The sequence below is a fragment of the Mytilus trossulus genome, chromosome 9, assembly GCF_036588685.1.
Source record: "Mytilus trossulus isolate FHL-02 chromosome 9, PNRI_Mtr1.1.1.hap1, whole genome shotgun sequence".
In the NCBI taxonomy this organism is placed as follows: Eukaryota; Metazoa; Mollusca; class Bivalvia; order Mytilida; family Mytilidae; genus Mytilus; species Mytilus trossulus.
The window spans coordinates 47,641,299-47,659,783 of NC_086381.1; the positions used below are offsets into that span (position 1 = coordinate 47,641,299).

General features: G+C 32.6%; 2 protein-coding genes across 2 annotated transcripts; both read left to right on the plus strand.

Annotated features, from left to right (window-relative positions):
* Positions 1-2,930: 2,930 nt before the first annotated feature.
* On the plus strand, positions 2,931-3,557 carry LOC134684688 (glycoprotein-N-acetylgalactosamine 3-beta-galactosyltransferase 1-like). Its single transcript, XM_063543991.1, has one exon. It carries the CDS (start codon positions 2,931-2,933, stop codon positions 3,555-3,557), a length of 627 nt encoding a protein of 208 aa, XP_063400061.1.
* A 3,890-nt stretch (positions 3,558-7,447) lies between these two features.
* On the plus strand, positions 7,448-16,559 carry LOC134683034 (tissue alpha-L-fucosidase-like). The gene is made up of 8 exons (XM_063542053.1): positions 7,448-8,004; positions 9,665-9,771; positions 10,525-10,655; positions 11,363-11,496; positions 11,889-11,986; positions 12,847-12,979; positions 15,180-15,350; positions 15,933-16,559. The coding sequence occupies exons 1-8, from the start codon at positions 7,652-7,654 to the stop codon at positions 16,207-16,209; spliced, it is 1,404 nt and encodes a 467-aa protein (XP_063398123.1). The 5' UTR covers positions 7,448-7,651; the 3' UTR covers positions 16,210-16,559.
* Positions 16,560-18,485: the final 1,926 nt, after the last annotated feature.

An 18,485-nucleotide genomic window follows, 5' to 3' on the forward strand; every position in this document is an offset into this window, starting at 1 on the left:
ATGTAATATATGACCTATTATTTTCAATTCCAGAGAAGACGTCATGGTATCTCAAAATAAATACGGGAACCATAATTGTCATTATTTTACTAACAACTCTGTTCTACCTGAACCTACCTGGAAGGTCATAGGTTTTATTTCTCTTTTGTGTATCGTTTTCTGTGCAATATCTTACACGATGATTTATACACCTACTTCCCAAAGAAGGCTCAGAGCTAGAGTACTTGTTAGAAAAAGCAAAGATTTCACAGCAAACAATAGCAGAATATTCATGGAAAGTAATGAGACAAAACACATAACAACACATAGAAATTCAGTGGATTTCACCAGTTCAACTTTTAAACCTGAAAGTAAGTACACCATATATTATTTTCTAGAGGACAAGAAAAAATTAAAAAAAAACCGAGTAAATACCAAGTTACCGTCACAGGATAATTTCACTGATATTGTTTTTGACTTTTTAGCTAAAATTCGGAATACATGGTTTATCCATGAAGGGTCCATACAACTATTATGCACCACTTATTGCCTTATGTTTTACTGTCTTTGCGTCTGCCCTTCCGATGTACCGTCCGTCCGTCCGTCGTACCGTCCATCTGTCCCGCTTCATGTTGGAAGTTCTTGGTCAAGGCAGTTTTTGATGAAGTTGAAGTTCAATCAACTTGGAACTTATTACACATGTTCCCTATGATATCATCTATGCAATTTTAATACCAAAGTAGTAAGTTCGGTAAGGGCCATATTTGGCCCCAATTATAAAGTTCATTGTTTCAAGATAATAAATGCTTAAAGTTGCCTTACAGACATGTAAGAAATTTAAACAGAACTGTTTTTGTCAAAGTTTAATTCCAACACGTTGATTTTTACATCCCAAAAAAGTCAAGATAAGGGATTTTGGTGAAATTTGACAATACCAGCTAGATTTAAACCAAATAAAGGACCAGGAAACATAGAGCGCAGGCGTCGACAAGCTTAAGATTCAAATAAGGCATGTGAAATGTTTTCACCAGCATTTTTTTAAAAGATCTTTGTTGTCGACGTATGTGCTCTATGTTTCCTGTCCAATGATTTATGGAAATTCACCCATTTTCATTGATTTTTTCGTGAAAAAACAATAATAGTACAATTTGTGACGTCATAATGAAACGCAGAAACGTAAAATTTTTAACAAAATGGTTGATATCCTAGCTAGTCAATGTATTGGCTATAATTAAGCGTGATATTGGTCGATAAATCCGAATTTTAAATTTACGCAAGAAAACGGGGCTATTTTAGGACCTTATCGAAATACTCCTTTAATGTTTAAGTCTACAACAAACTTTTAAGTACTCCTTCTTGGTAAAACCTTCAAAAAGATTCATGAGATGACTTCCGTTCGATAACGTGTTGTAAGAAACTATGAACAATTATTATGATTAAAGTAAGTTTCATGTTTATGTTTGATAACAGGCAAGTACATGTAAGTGGGTGTCTTCTTCGAGGTCTGCGTTTTCCTTATCAATTATAAAAAGGAACTAATTGGTCTTCTGCAAACATTTACATTTTGTAGGTTGCGTCTTTTGACATTATTTAAAATGAAACTAAAACAAGGTTAATGCTTCATAAACATACAACCAATGCAAGAACTGATCTATTCAAAATTGATTGTGAGATTAGTGAAATAATGTAAACTGAAGCAACACAACTAAAAGGGTAAAAAATATAGAGATTTCACTAAAGCTATCAATAAAGGACTTGAACGAAAGAGATGAAATATGTTTAATTATGAATATTATTTGAAGTCTAGTAAAATAGATATCTTCGAATGTCTGCATAAACTAGAGGTCCATATATGAAATGAGTTCTTTTTTTTATCCTTGAACCTACAAAAAAAATACCAAAACATTTCCTGTCTAACAAAATAATTAGATCAAGAATGGAAATGGGGAATGTGTAAAAGACACAACAGTCTGACCAAAGAGCAGATAAAGCATATGACCACGAATGGGTATTCATCACAGCGAGAGAGAAAAAACCGCACACGAGGGCTGGCTTCAGTTGGCCTCTTTACAAAAATGTGTACTAGTTCAACGAAAATGGTCGTTACACTATCAACACCGAAACATAGAAATAAACTTGAATTTGACCAGACTTATAAACCCCAGATGTCTCTGGCTTGGAACAGGCACAAACAATACGGCGGGACAGAACAAGGTACTTCTAGCCAACTATTTCTGATTTGTGTAATTTACACTATTTCTATGAACGTAAAACCTAAAGCCATCGAACCTTCATAAGTGACCAACACTATATTTGTGGTTTGTTTATGGTATATGTTAGCAAAATTGCTACATGAACGTTTTTTTTTCGAGGAATAATTGATGTTTTAAATTGGAAAAAAATTCCATGCAATACAAATAGGTGGTGCTTAACTTTTGGCGGACTGTGTATATTTATACTTGTATTTATATTTCTTCATGTTTGTAAAGTGATTGGTTTTTGTTTTTGTTTTAAGAAGTTTTAGATATATAATTTCAGATTGTTATCTATAAGCATCTATATTACATGAAAACAAATATGTAACTCCGGTAACTCCGGTACTACATTATTAGCATTTAGAAGAGTTTATACTCGAGGACAACGTGAGTTCAGACAACTGGAAGGGTCATTAAAAGATTTCCTACGTATTTTTTCACTTCATTTAACTAAGAAAATCATGCTAATAATGTTATCAAATTTTTTTTTTTAATGATTTTTAACTGAATTTAAATATCGAATATCAAATTTATAACGAACCGGCTGCTAACTTCACATCCATGAATTTCTATACTTTATCATGGTTAATGTTATTGTATGTATTTCCATCGGTAAAATCTAACAATTTTATGTGCATTCATATTTTAGAAACTGATGGACCTCAGAGCGTGCATATACGCATTTTGTGCTGGATAATGACGTGTCCAAATAATTTACACTTATTTGCTATCCACGTTAAAAATACTTGGGGAAAACGCTGTGACATTTTGTTATTTATGAGCTCTAAGCAGGATAAGGATTTTCCAGCGATAGGTCTTGATACACAAGAGGGGCGTAATCATTTGACTGGTAAAGCCATGCAAGCATGGCGGTATGTGTATGAACATTACAGAGATAAAGCTGACTGGTTCCTTAAGGCAGATGATGACACTTACGTCATTGTAGAAAATCTGCAATATGTATTGAAGGATTATAATACAAGTGAACCTATTTTCTTTGGACAAAGCTTTGTTAAACCTGATATTAAACAACCTTTCAACTCAGGAGGACCGGGCTATGTTTTGAGTAAAGAGGCATTAATGAGACTCGGAACAAGAGGAAACAGTAGTGAAGCATGCAAGCAAGATGGCCACTCTGAAGATGTTAACGTTTCTAAATGCTTACTTAAATTCGGAGTCAAAATTGGAAATACATTAGATAAGCAACTTCGGACGAGGTTTCATCATTTGCCTATAGACAATTACCTATTTGGGGCATACCCTACGTGGTATTATACATACAACACAAGGACGCCTAGCAAGGTAACTCATATATATTGGTAAATTAAACCAAAAGGCAGATGTAGAATTTACATTAGAGAGACGAGAACTTAAACAAATAATATCAAAGCAAACCCACCAAGTAACAAAAAAGGCCTTAACTGGAAGGTCAAAGGTGGAGTTTATTTTGTTGTTGTTTAAGCATACAATAAAGCGATAGATTTTTTACATTGGTTCTATTCTATCTAAAATTAGGAATATGTGATATGATTGACAATAAAACAAACAATAGGTAAATATTAAAATAACTGTTAAAAATAACTAACAGATTTTGACTTCTAATATGACATGCACATTATCTAATGCTGAGTTCACACGTAATTCGAATTCGAATCGCATTAACTAATTCGAATTAGTTTAATTCGCATTAGTTTAATTCGCATTAGAAACGTTTAAAGTCCTAACGTCAATTCTAATTCGAATTGGAATACGCGTCAAATTCGCTTTTCTGTCCTATAAACGACGTTCACTTTTAATTCGGATTAACAAAAACTTATTTCTATAAACGACGTTCACTTTCAATTCGAATTAAAAAAAGAAGAGTGTGTGAACGCGATTAGCGAATTCGATTCGCATTCGATTCGAATTCAATTCGAATTATATGAACGTGTGAACGAGGCATTATACAATGTATGACATGCACATTAACTAATATTACAGGCACATTAACACATGACTTGGTCCAATAAGCTAGATATTTAATTGTATTGGTCTCTAAACATTACTTATATTTATTAAGATCAGTACCGTGTATAGTAATTTATAGAAGGAAATCAACTGAAAATACACTGTTGACAAACACAAATATGGGTTTGGTTTTTCCTCATTGATAAAGATCGTTAGGTGACTTTGTAAACTTCTATGTATTTAATTTTGGTCGCTGGTTGACAGTTGTCTCTTTACGATCATATCACATCTTTGTATATTAATGATTACTAGTAAACCATTATAAATTAAAAACAAGGCCCTTTGCTTCAAAACTATAAAAGCGTACTAAACACATTGAATTTTCTGATGAATTTTACACTTTAATATCAACCGTTGTATTATTACATAATGTCATTTGATCTTTTGGGGACAACGGCTTCCGTGTTGTACACGTATCAGTAGTCCAATAACTATAAAATTGAGAATGGAAATGGAGAATGTGGCAAACAGGCAACAACCCGACCATAGAATAAACACCAGCAGAAGGTCACCAATAGGTCTTCAATGCTGCGAGAAAATCCCGCACCCGGAGGCGTCCTTCAGCTGGCCCCTAAAAATATATATAGCACAAGCCAGTCACCAATGAGATTGTGCGTTCGAAACCCACACGGGGTAGGGTCAATCGACTCCCAATCTTAATTGACTAGCACAGTAGTCTCGCTAAATTGAGTACCAAGACTATTCGGATTAATACCTATGTAGGGACAAATCGTCATTTAACAGGTTATCATATGCATAACTTTGATAAATTGTTGATTGTTGATTGCTAATTATTCAGTATATATAGCAAATATTTCATGCATATTGTGGACAAGAATAAGTTTACTTAAAACACAAAATTTACGTTGGTATTCCTGTAATAGAGACCGTCTGGGAAGAAGTTTTAGGAAATTTGGACTACCTCTGCAACAGGCGAACTATCTATCCGTCAAATAGTATTTGTAATGGTTCTTAGCATGCAAAGAGTGTCACACTCTCGTTACACGAGGCATTGTACTTAACATCCGATTTTTAATGGACGAAGCTACGTTCACCCCACTCGGACAAAATGGACGCTGAGCTACATGTATGAGAAGGGTTTACTGTCGGTCGGAAGAATACCAAAGAGACCATAAATCTATCCTTAGGTGATCACTAAACATCATTTGAATATCCAATCTTAAATTTGAAATACCTTACATGCATTGCAGATAACAAAGTTACAACTCTTATACCTCATGTTAAGCATAATATATTGGCTGCCACAAGTGAGCAACATGAAAACCGCTAACATGACTCAAAACAGGCTAGCAGTCAAGAACAAAAACTACACGCAGACTAGACAACAGGTTCTAAATTGATTTAACAAAATATGTGACGACTCTTTAAATTCGTTTTCAATTTTTAAAACTTACAATAGCAGTCATCTTTTTTTTATTACAGGGCCCAGACAGTATGAGTGATTATGTCATATCATTTCACTATGTTAAACCAGATTTGATGCATATCATGGATTTTTTCATATATCATATGAAACTATACAACATCCACTCGAGCAGACAGTCTTTATGACACTGATCATAACGTCATTATTTCGTTCTGTTTGATAACTTTTATACTATTTATAGTCAAATATATAATAATCACCAGAATATTATAGGACTTTTGTAATTGATGATTTTTTTTTAAATGATCTCTTGTTGTTATCGTCTGTTATTCGTTTTTTTTATGTTTGTTTTGTACCAATTTAATGTTGTCATCTTGTTTTCTAAAAATAAAACGGTATTTTAAACTAATTTATTCATTTTTTGACATCCTTAACATGAGTGAGACATTTGCCACTGGATGTATATTATTATTACGAAAACTATTATAAATATATATATCGATGAACATTTACATTTTTTATTATATGTTTATCTGTGTATAATTTAAATAGATTAGACTGTTTGGTTTCCTGTTCAAACAGTTTCACACTTACTCTAGTAATTTTTCGGACCCTTTACAGATTGCTGTTCAGTGTGAGCCAAAGCTCCATGTTGAAGGCCGTATCATGACCGATAGATGGTTTACTTTTATTATGTGTGACTTGGATGGAGAGTTTTCTCATTAGCACTCATACCACGTCGTCCTTTATCTATTTTGGTGTATTTGCGTGTTATATACTCCCTGTTATTCGTTTTAGCTAATACTAAGTAACAAATTCAATTGTTATTTAGAAGTCATCAGAAAACCCAATGGTTTACGTAATTTCTTTTGTTTCACTAAGGTCATGTGGATCACGACCACACATACGTCTTCGAAAGACGATATCGTTTTTAAATATGTTCTTATATTCTGGGAATGCCGCGCGAATTTATACTTAGGAGGCATACAATAAGTAAGTATTAAGTAAGTACTAAGTAATTTTTATTGGCGTGAAATCCAAAATTACAGGATTGATACCAAGACAATACAAAACATACAAACATATATATAATACCAAATTCATAAACATTGTATATTTATATGAGGAGGTGGTACCACAAAGTTATTAAGTACTTAATAAAGCATTTCTAGAAATGTACATGTCGCATTTAAAATTTAACAAGAATTCTAATTATATCAGTCTCACCATTGCTCACCACACGTATACAAAAATTTAAATCTTTCTTCATTAGTCATATTTAAAAAAGATGGAACTATTTCACTAAATTTGGAAACCAATTGCATGGTCTCTTGTATGGCAATAAAGCTCCCATTTTTTAGGGTATATTTTTGCGACAGTCATGATACACAAATTCGATTCAGTAAATACATTTTTCAGTTTTGAGAGAGAACCTTCTGAAATACAATATTCCAATATCAGCAATTCTTGTAGTAGCAATCATTGTTTCTATACATACATATATATACATGATAAAGAAAGAAACAATTTTTTTTTGTAATGTGCCTAATATCATTATCAGATGTGTATATGTATATTTCTTCCTTGTTTAATAATACATGTCTTTTTTTTCATACATGTACAAATGTATAACACATGACATACATGTATATCATATTATATTACTGTAGTAGCTTAATTTACAATATAATAATGATTCAAAATCTTAATACTTTCATCGATTTCATTTGACCAATTACAACAATCGATTCGAACAGTTATTTTTAGATTTAAATATCAGGTTCCTATAATGTTTATGGTTAGTTGATTTTCTGTCTTTATTAGTGAGTTCGGTTCATATGACTATATCTATTTTTAGTCATATAGATGTCCGCTAATTCATTGTACTGTTGCGGAAATTCATCATTGTATGATTTGGAAAATAACACTTGCAGTTTAATCCGCCAAGGATAATTTTGTTCGTTTGAGAAACTGATGGTAGTGTAAATTGCTAGGCAACATAGACAACGCCATTTGCTAAGACATGCATGTAAATATTGGAATTTACGTAACTTTGATTTTGCTCCTCGTTTGCATTGTCCAGACTTCAAGTAAAAAATATGAACCAAACTGGGAGTCTATAGACTCACGACCTCTGCCTGGCTGGTTTGATGATTCCAAAGTCGGTATTTTGATTCATTGGGGTGTGTTTTCCGTGCCTTCGATCTTGTCAGAATGGTTCTGGTACCAGTGGAAGACAAAGACCCCCGTTCTGGTTGATTTCATGAAAGAGAATTATCGACCTGATTTCACCTACCCAGACTTTGCACCACAATTAACAGCAGAATTTTTCAATGCAGAAGAATGGGCGAATTTGTTGAAGCTTTCAGGAGCCAAGTAAGTAAAATTAATACTGTACAGGGTACTATACATATATAAAGAAAATCAATAATCGTCATAGTTTATAATACACATGTGTACTTCAATGCACTAAACCAAGTTATTTGTTATTTCAACCTGGTGCAAATTACAAAATTAGTCATGTGTGCGCATGCTTATGATTTAAAGACACGGAAAAAAAATGCAATTGAGCCTCTATATTCTATAGTTTTGAGGTAAATCAGTGTCTTCTTCCATTTCCATTTTCATTTTAATCAGTGTTGTTTCTACCAAAGAGTTGAAGCTGTGGATAAAGATTGGCCCTCTGTTCGGAATGTGATTTGTACGACGACCCCTAATCCCGGTTAAAGTATTATACATTTTACAAATTTAATCTTTTGGTGTTCATTTAGATTTATTATTTTTGAAACTAGGGGGATTAATAAAAAAGAAGATGTGGTATGATTGTCAATGAGACAACTTTCCACAAGAGACCAAAATGATACAAAAATTAACAACTATAGATCACCGTACGGCCTTCAACAATGAACAAAGCGCATACATGCATTTAGATATATAAAACATACAACTAGATGTAAGTCGATACTCTCAGATCATAGTCGAGTATTCAGTTACATGTTTAAATTATTCATTATATATATATATATTATTCTTTACAATCAATAACTTATCTAGGTCTTGCCACATCTTTAAAGTTAAAACCTTTCCATATGCAATGTCTTTTTAATTTGTTTCATTCTACAAAAAAATGTGGTGTAAACACGACTACATTTCTCAGTTATTATAATTTATATTTAAAATACCTTTTTATTATGTAATAATGAACCTTAAATAAACCATATACTTCCTGTCTATAATAATGTACTGGCTTTTAAACTTCATGCATGATTAAACCGGTTGTCTTTTATCATGTTTATAGGTTGATAAATTCGTCATTGTTCTTTAAAAATATAATACAGACGGTCAGGAAAATACCACAGGTTTTATAATATAAATAAACTTTAAGGACATGGTCAAGTATAGTAGGCGTGATTGCGTTTTTGTATAAATTGAAAACTAAAATTCAATACCATTATAAATTTTGCAATGACAAACCAATGACATGGATGGTCCTGGCACCGACCACAATTTTAAACTTGTATATATTTATTTACTTTTCGGTTTTGTTGATCACAACTTGTACAGCACCTGCACTTTATGACACAACATCAGCGTGATAGTATTTTTCCGTTGCTGATTAACGAAAGAAGAAGATGGAGAGGGGCATATCTATAACTTTGTCCTTTCATTTGTGAACTGAAATTCAAACTCTTGAGGAAGTGAGTTTGAAGCCCGGTCGTTGCAGGTTCGACTTTTATCGTAGTTGCTATGGAGTCCTGTGCTTCAGTCCGGTGCTCCGGCTAAATTGCCGGGCTTCCTGAACCAAAATTACATGTGTATAGGCAAATGTGCTAAAAGGGGGCATTTAGCAACAATAAATAATCGCTCATCAATCAAAAGTCGAAAGAAATAAACCGTCCCCTTCTTGCCTTATAAGATATCTAAGCGCAATTATTTGAAACTTGGGAAAAATACATATTGAGTGAATTTGAACTGGAAGACACTAATTCAATATACATCGTTTTTTAGTTGAATATTTACAACATTTACATTGTAGGTATGTAGTATTAGTTGCTAAGCACCATGAAGGTTATACCATGTGGCCTTCTAACTATTCCTGGAACTGGAACAGCATGGATGTCGGCCCTAAAAGAGATATTGTTGGTATGGTTTTCCAATTGAAAACATGTCTTTAATCATCATTGAATTATAACAGAATCATAGAAATAAATGTGTAATTCAGTTTGTTACCAAGGGATTGCTACATTTTTTTACATAGTTTGCATGAAATGAAAGGAGATGTGGAGTATGTCGTATTACAATGCAAAATGGATGTTTATTTTATATCATAAAATTTTGTTTTCTGTCAAAAGGTGAAAATAATCAAATAATACCGTGTTTATCGCTTTCTATGAATACGATATGTTCACAATGTATATTGGGTTACATGCAACAAGGTATCGTGAGAATGAGTTAACATGGCATTGTGAGAGCTGGTCATATACAAATTCAGAGTAAGGAGGACCGCAAATGCAAGACTCGTAACATAATGTCTCTATTATGAGCAAACAATGTGACCATTTAAAGCTCTTTATAAATGACAAACTATAACTGGTTAAAAGAAAACTTGATTTTCAGTAACTGTGAGTACTCTCAGATCTGTACTTGCTGTCATTTTGTTGTTGGGATGTACAAGTACCCGGCCACGTCAACTCTTGTGTTTTTAATAGAAGTATTTCTATTTGTATCTATCTGATATTTTATATTCGGTGGCTAAAAATGTAGTAGAACATGAATTAAGTTTAGCACAAACTGGAACATGCAATAAATGTATTTGCTTTAGGATTTCAGACCTCTATCTGAAATGAAAATATAAAATCAGATAATTTCATATTTGTGTGCTTTGCTTTATTTCAGGTGAGGTTGCAGACGCCATTAGGAAGAATACAGACATGCATTTTGGACTTTACCACTCCTTGTTCGAATGGTTCAATCCAATATTTGAGCAAGATAGAGCTAATGGTTTCAAAACACAAGATTTTGTTTCTGTAAGTTTTTTTAAACTTGATTTTACACGAAAGCCAATGTCCATCAGACAGAGTTCACCTGACCTCGACCTCATTTTATGGATCAGTGATCAAGGTCAAAGTTACGTGATTAGGTCGGATTCTCAAATATAAGCAGTAGGGGAACTCTATTTGGTGTATGGGATGATTATAATGAGTACATGTCAGTCTAACAGGTTTCGACTAACCTTGACCTCGTTTTTATGGTTCATTGATCAACGTTACGTTTTTGTGTTTTTTTTTCTGTTTATAAAATACCAATGCAACAGGTCAGCTACATGTTTATTTACCTTAACCTTAATTCTCTCCGCGCCAGAAGTTGCTAAGGCCTCGGCTATATTTGGTGTATGAAAAATGCTGTAAGGTGTATACGTTTGTCCGACACGATTTATATGACCTTGACCATATATCTTTCAAAAAGTCAAGTTCTGTAATGCTTCAAGTAAAACGTTTAGCTTTGAGACTTGTAACATAAAATGGTCAGTAAAGCCGACGAGACAGTTCAGCGTGTGTACCCTTGTTACCATTCTCTATTATTTCATGCTACAATTGACAGAAAATAAAACTGAGCAACAAAGCTCCATACTCAATACAGTTAAATACTCACTACAGTTAAATATCTACAAATTTTGTAAATAGGAATGAAGTGAAATTATTTATCTATTTTACATATATTGTAATGCTTGTAGATGAAGACTATGCCAGAACTATACGAAATTGTCAATAAATACAAACCGGAAATAATATGGTCTGATGGGTCACATGCTGCCAAGGACGACTACTGGAATGCTACAAATTTTCTTGCTTGGCTCTATAACGATAGGTAAGAAGAATGTAACATAAATAAATATTTTAACACTTTCTTTTCATAGATCTATGCGTTAATCGTCAGAAAAAAACTGCCTGGTCCAGGCAAGGTACAAACCATGATTTACAGTATAATGTCATCTGCCAGTAAACCTGTTATATCATCGGACTGTCTTTGAAAAGATGTTCATAGTGTCTGTTAGATTTATTCTTTTTTAAAACTTAATTAGCTATTTAGAGTTTTACAAACATAACATGTCTATGTGTGTGCATATTTATCAAAGTTCCTTTTACTATGCACAATGTACGTTGTCATGCGGGACTCTTACCGAGCATCATTGGTTATCTATGATACAAAATAGTTCAAAATATTCATACCAACATGTGTATTTTCTCATAATATTACAGCCCTGTTAAAGACTATGTTGTGACCAATGATAGATGGGGTGTCAATGACAACTGCATACATGGAGGATTCGTCAATTGTGGAGACAGATTCAATCCAAGTGAGTGGTAGATTTTTCAACATAAGTTTCTTGGAGTGACAACATTTTAATTACAACTCAAATGTTGGGGAACGACCATTTAACTTTAAAAAAAAGGGGGGGGGGGTATGTTTTTATCCTAACACATATTCTGATCCTCTATTTGATGAAAACAATTTTTGTTCCAGCAAATAATGAAACAATTATTCTAAATCCAGATCTTCCTTACCTTATAGTGTCAAATCTTGAGAAACACATTTGATTTATAGCTTTGAAAAACTAAATAAATGTGTTTTCTAACTCAGACATAAAACCATAACCTGCTGAAGTTAATATGGTTGCTGCCTAAATACAATATTTACCGATCGTATCGCCGGTAAGGTTTTGTTGTAAACGTCAAACCAAATATACTAAATTAATTAAAGATAAAATTTTCGGCCTCTATTTTGGAGTTTTGTACAAGGATTGAAGACATGATCAATTTAAGAGGCCAGCTTGTTGTACATGGATTCGACTCAAGTGCCTTGTCTTCATGTGTTACTAGACTAAGTGTAAATTGCACATAAATAGACAAAATTAGACGATTCTTAACTAATAATATAATCTCGATCTTAATAGGCATGTAAATATGTGCCACTGCAAATTTTGTAATTTGTTTTGGTAATGGGTCCGGGTTTGTACTTAAACATCTGTAACACGACAAATGAAACATATAGACATGTGAGAAGGGAGAATTTCTACAATATTTTCTTTAAAAAATCATAACAGGACAAAATAGTCATTCAACATTTAGTTTTCAATTAATGTACGATAACTTGAATCTGAGCTTGGTGATTCAAAAGTATAAACATTACCGTATCAATTTAACTTTTTTAAAACAGAGGTACTACACAAGAGAAAATGGGAGAACGTGATGACACTCGACCGTTACTCCGCTGGATACAGAAGAAATGCTAAACTTGCGGACTACTTTTCTGTGCATGAGCTGCTGACAGAGGTCGCTCAAACTGTCAGGTGTGTATTGACCTCATTTATATTTTGATTGTAATTTGTACATGAGTTCATCATTTTGAACATGTACACACAGTATAATATACTCTTATTGTATATAATACTGTGTGTACATGTACAAATATCTATCTTAATGTCACCATTCATGATAAATACAATACTTTTAATTCTAAGCAATTTGGTACTCAACGATTATACACGATGTTGATTTCTACATGTACAATTAGGACACCAGCAAGTTACACAGATCAAACAGTATAATTATAGCAAAATGCACTAGTCAAGGTTTCAAGTAACCATCCCCTGCTAAGCAGGATGTATCTTTCATCATGCAAAACAAGACTCGGTAAAATAGGAATGCGCACTGAATAAGACTCATTCATAGACATAACATATCAACATAGAATTATAAAAATGTATGTTGCATATGCATTCTAGATGTTGATTGTTTATTTGGACCATTGGGTTGACTATCTCTGGCACATACCCTGCAGATTCTTAAAAATGCTATTGCATTGATTTTATCTCGCCTGCTGTCAAATTAGCAGTAATAGTCGCAGTATGCGCGACATAGGCATAACTATCTGTATAAAGCTTTATATTTCAAAACTTTGAAAACCTTGATGAGTTGTACCTTTTATGTAGATATACAATGCTACTAAGTTTTTGTCTATCATACATGAAAACTACATTGTTTTTTTGTCATGTTCATTTCTTATAAGTAATGGGATGACTTTGTTTGGTAGATTGGTAGAAAAGTAGTCCGCAAGTTTAGCATTTCTTCTGTATCCAGCGGACTACTTTTCTGTGCATGAGCTGCTGACAGAGGTCGCTCAAACTGTCAGGTGTGTATTGACCTCATTTATATTTTGATTGTAATTTGTACATGAGTTCATCATTTTGAACATGTACACACAGTATAATATACTATTATTGTATATAATACTGTGTGTACATGTACAAATATCTATCTTAATTTCACCATTCATGATAAATACAATACTTTTAATTCTAAGCAATTTGGTACTCAACGATTATACACGATGTTGATTTCTACATGTACAATTAGGACACCAGCAAGTTGCACAGATCAAACAGTATAATTATAACAAAATGCACTAGTCAAGGTTTCAAGTAACCATCCCATGCTAAGCAGGATGCATCTTTCATCATGCAAAACAAGACTCGGTAAAATAGGAATGCGCACTGAATAAGACTCATTCATAGACATAACATATCAACATAGAATTATAAAACTGTATGTTGCATATGCATTCTAGATGTTGATTGTTTATTTGGGCCATTGGGTTGACTTTCTCTGGCACATACCCTGCAGATTCTTAAAAATGCTATTGCATTGATTTTATCTCGCCTGCTGTCAAATTAGCAGTAATAGTCGCAGTATGCGCGACATAGGCATAACTATCTGTATAAAGCTTTATATTTCAAAACCTTGCAAACCTTGATGAGTTGTACCTTTTATGTAGATATACTATGCTACTAAGTTTTTGTCTATCATACATGAAAACTACATTGTTTTTTGTCATGTTCATTTCTTATAAGTAATGGGATGACTTTGTTTGGTAGATGGGTTCCTTGCAACATCTTCATGTTTTCCGGACAGGGTTCACCTGACATCGACCTCCTTTCATTGATCAGTGATCATTATCAAGTAACGTGATTGGTTCCGTGTCTCAGATACTAAGCAAAATATCAACTATATGTGATGCATAGAGTGAATGTAATAACATTATTAAACGGTACTAATTTTTCTGCACCAAATGCGCATTTCGACAATAAATTACTCTTCGGTAATAGTCGGGGCCAAAATATATCAAGGACTTATAAAAAAAGATGAAGAGCTATTATCCAAAAAGGTACAAAAAAACATAGCTAAAGCCGGGTTAGGAATCAAAGCTTCGCAGGGTACATTCCCTAATTTAAAAATAATTTCTAACTTAATGTTTTATATCAGAATCATCTGACCTGGACCTCATTTTCATGTTTTTGTGATACTTGTAGTAACACCTTCATCCTTAAACTTCTTAGATAAAACAAACGGGTAGTCATGCAGGCAAGATATGCCAGCGTGTGCACTCTTTGTTATTTTTACTATGAGATGACTATGATAAAAAAAAAATCTAGAAGAAGTGACTGAATTTGTAATAATTTTAGAACTAATACAATAATATTTGATTTACAGTTGTGGAGGAAATATATTGATTAATATCGGAATCACCAAAGAGGGCACAATCACTCCAGTGTTTCAGAATATATTGCTGAAACTCGGTGGATGGCTTGAAGTCAACGGAGAAGCTATTTATGGCTCCAGACCCTGGTTATATCAAAGTGACAACGTAACAAAAGACGTTTGGTAAGACACTCAATTTCGCTTTACCTGTAAACACTAGCATACAATTAGATCATCTTGTTCTTTATTCTTTCTTCATAAAAGTAATCTTACTCTATCAACACTATAAACATGAGTCATGAGTTAAAGCAATCTGACATGACCATTTTATCTATGAAAAAATGACAATGATAGCGATAATTTAAGTTACCGTTTTTACTGACAAAGAAAGACAACCGGTAACATCTTAAAACTGTTTAGAAAAACAGCCGGTAACATCTTAAAAAAAAACACCAATGAACTTCACTATGTTCAGTTGATAATGAGTATTTTTCTCAACATTCGTCTCATTTTGGGAAGCTTATCTGTAAGCAACTACTGAATTGTGATCCAGGACCTCAGGCTTCCAGTGCAATTGAAAATGTCTTCACGGTGAACTTTGATTTTAGAATTTCAGATATATCTGTATTTCAACCATTAACTATATAATCATAATACAATGTTAACTAATCAAGTTGATAAGTAAATGTTGTAAATTGTAGTATGACAATTATTTTCTTGGTAAACTTCCAATTATGTAATGTTAATAAGTCAGTATTTTTATAGGTACACCTCCAATATGGTCGAACAAGATGTGTTTGTGTATGCAATCCTGTTATCCTGGCCAAGGAACAACAACACGGTATCACTTGGATCAACAATCATGACAACAAGTACAACAGTCGTTAGCATGTTAGGATATAACGGTAACTTTTCCTGGAGACCAAATGCATATGGAGGAATCGACGTTACCATACCACCAATACCTTTCAACTTGATGCCTAGTGTAGACGCATGGGTATTGAAAATATCAGGACTGAAAAACGTTTCTAGACGTAACTGAATGTGTTCCTTATTTTTTTTTTACAGCTATAGTTTTTGTACTGATTGATTTCTGAACTTTTGAATCTCATATTTTTATAGTGCTTGTTATTTTTTTGAAAAAAATTGTTGATGTTGTATTTTATATTGTCACAATTATTTTCATACTTTTCTATGATGTAATCATGGTAATGTTAGGACTACTCTTGTCTTAAAAAAGCATAATACAAATGTGTGTTTGTATTTATTTCTTAATTAAATATCTTACATAAATTGTCCGATAAGCAAAATAAATAATTGTGTCATGCATGTGCATTTTTGCCACTGCCTTCATATAATGACAATTATTATAATAAAATTAAAATACATTCATTTGACTTTTTTTTGCAGAAACAAATCATGCAGTGAGGGAATTGCTTGTGTATGCTGTCTTTTAAATTTAATTTTGTCTGAAAGAAATCATTCTTAAATCTTAAAAGGAAAACCATAGAAAAAAATGTAATATAATAATAAACACAAACTTGTCATGACATAAGACAATGTCTTTTGTAGTAAATCCGACTCAAACATCAAGTTAAGATACTTTTTAGCTCAAAGAACGGTAATTCACATGATTTTTACAAAACAATGTTTAGCAAAGTAAGTTTGACTAAAAAATAGGCACTCAGCACTCTTACATACAAATCAATATTGCCAATACTAATCACTGAATAACACAAAAGATTTAAAATACTTATCTTTAATATCTTACAATTGCCTTTTGTCAGACTGAAGATTTGCATATTTTGTAGGTCAAACACAGAATAACAAGGGTTTATCTTAGATTAAAATGATTTCACTTTGAAAATAAACCAAAGCTCTCGAAAAAAATGCTTTTTTAATGGAGCGTACAAAGAACAGTTGTTTTAGCGTCAGGTTAAGTCAGTTATATAATGAATAGGAACTGAAGATGCAAATTAAATTATTGAAAATGCAAATATTAAGAGATTTAAATATATAATGGTATATGTATAAGTATAATCCAATAACAACAAGGATTATAACGGTGAATATGTTGATTCAGAATCCGTTTGAACTCATTTGCATCAATGGATTTCCATAAAAATCACACTTGATATGCAAGAAGTCAACTGGATACAATACTTTCATGTTCATGCAGAAATGTAAAATGAAATTCAAAGATAGAGATAAGTCTGTAAAACATATGGTGCACATGTGAAGATGTGTACATTGCGTTCAACAATGCCACTGAAAATATAACACCAGGTTAAGATGATCATGTGTCACTGAATGTGGCGTTAATTAACAAACTGGAAATATGATCGGACAAGTTTTTGTCGTTGATGATTGAAATTATCTGTTTTACAAGCATAATCAACAGAAAATTCCATTGTTAAAACTAATTCTGCGTTGAAAGTTCGATTCCGCTCATCTAATTGGTTCTTTAAACCAAACATGCAATGGACGTTTCCTTTATGACTTACATAATATATTCACAAAATGTAACGGGCAAATTGTCTAGCGATTGAGCAGTGAGCATATTACGCTCCAAGCATTGAAAAAGAAAAAGGATTGAAATCAAATAAAAAAATTACTAACGAAATACAATAACATATATAGACTAATAAACGGGTACACGAGAAACAGAGGTATATGAACTATACATATTTAAATTATGTTTTTCAGCAATATGATTATTTAATACTTTATATAATGCATCTACATTGTATTGAAGTCACATACGGATTTAAACGGTGTTCCTTCCTTTTTATATTCCTTAATGTTCAATACATTATATCTTTATCATTAAAATTATCGCTAAGCTTCATTCTCTCAAACAGGTGTATATATAGACAAATGTATCTATTATAACACGTTATATTGACTAGATATATAATTGTCCACAGTTATTCTTTATACTTTTGACTAAAGGATTCTCTATTTTTATTTTTTCGAGTTTTTCGTAAACTTGTATTCTGCTATTCATTAACGTTTTGAACATTATCTTCTATTCTGTAAAACCCCATCCAGACCACCTAATATGAACATATTAGGCATAATCCATATAGGTCATTCCGAGGTTCATGATATATTTTGTACATATATTAATAATGGTTGATTATTCCGACAAAACAATGTAGACACTGTTATAACAGTTTAACCTTACAGACATACGATACAATTACAGACCTGGGGAAGGTAAAGACGTTGATAACGTAATATATTATCCCTCAAACAGCGACATATCTGGAAACAATGCATTTTTGGAGGGATTTTTATGATAAGCTTGAAAATGAT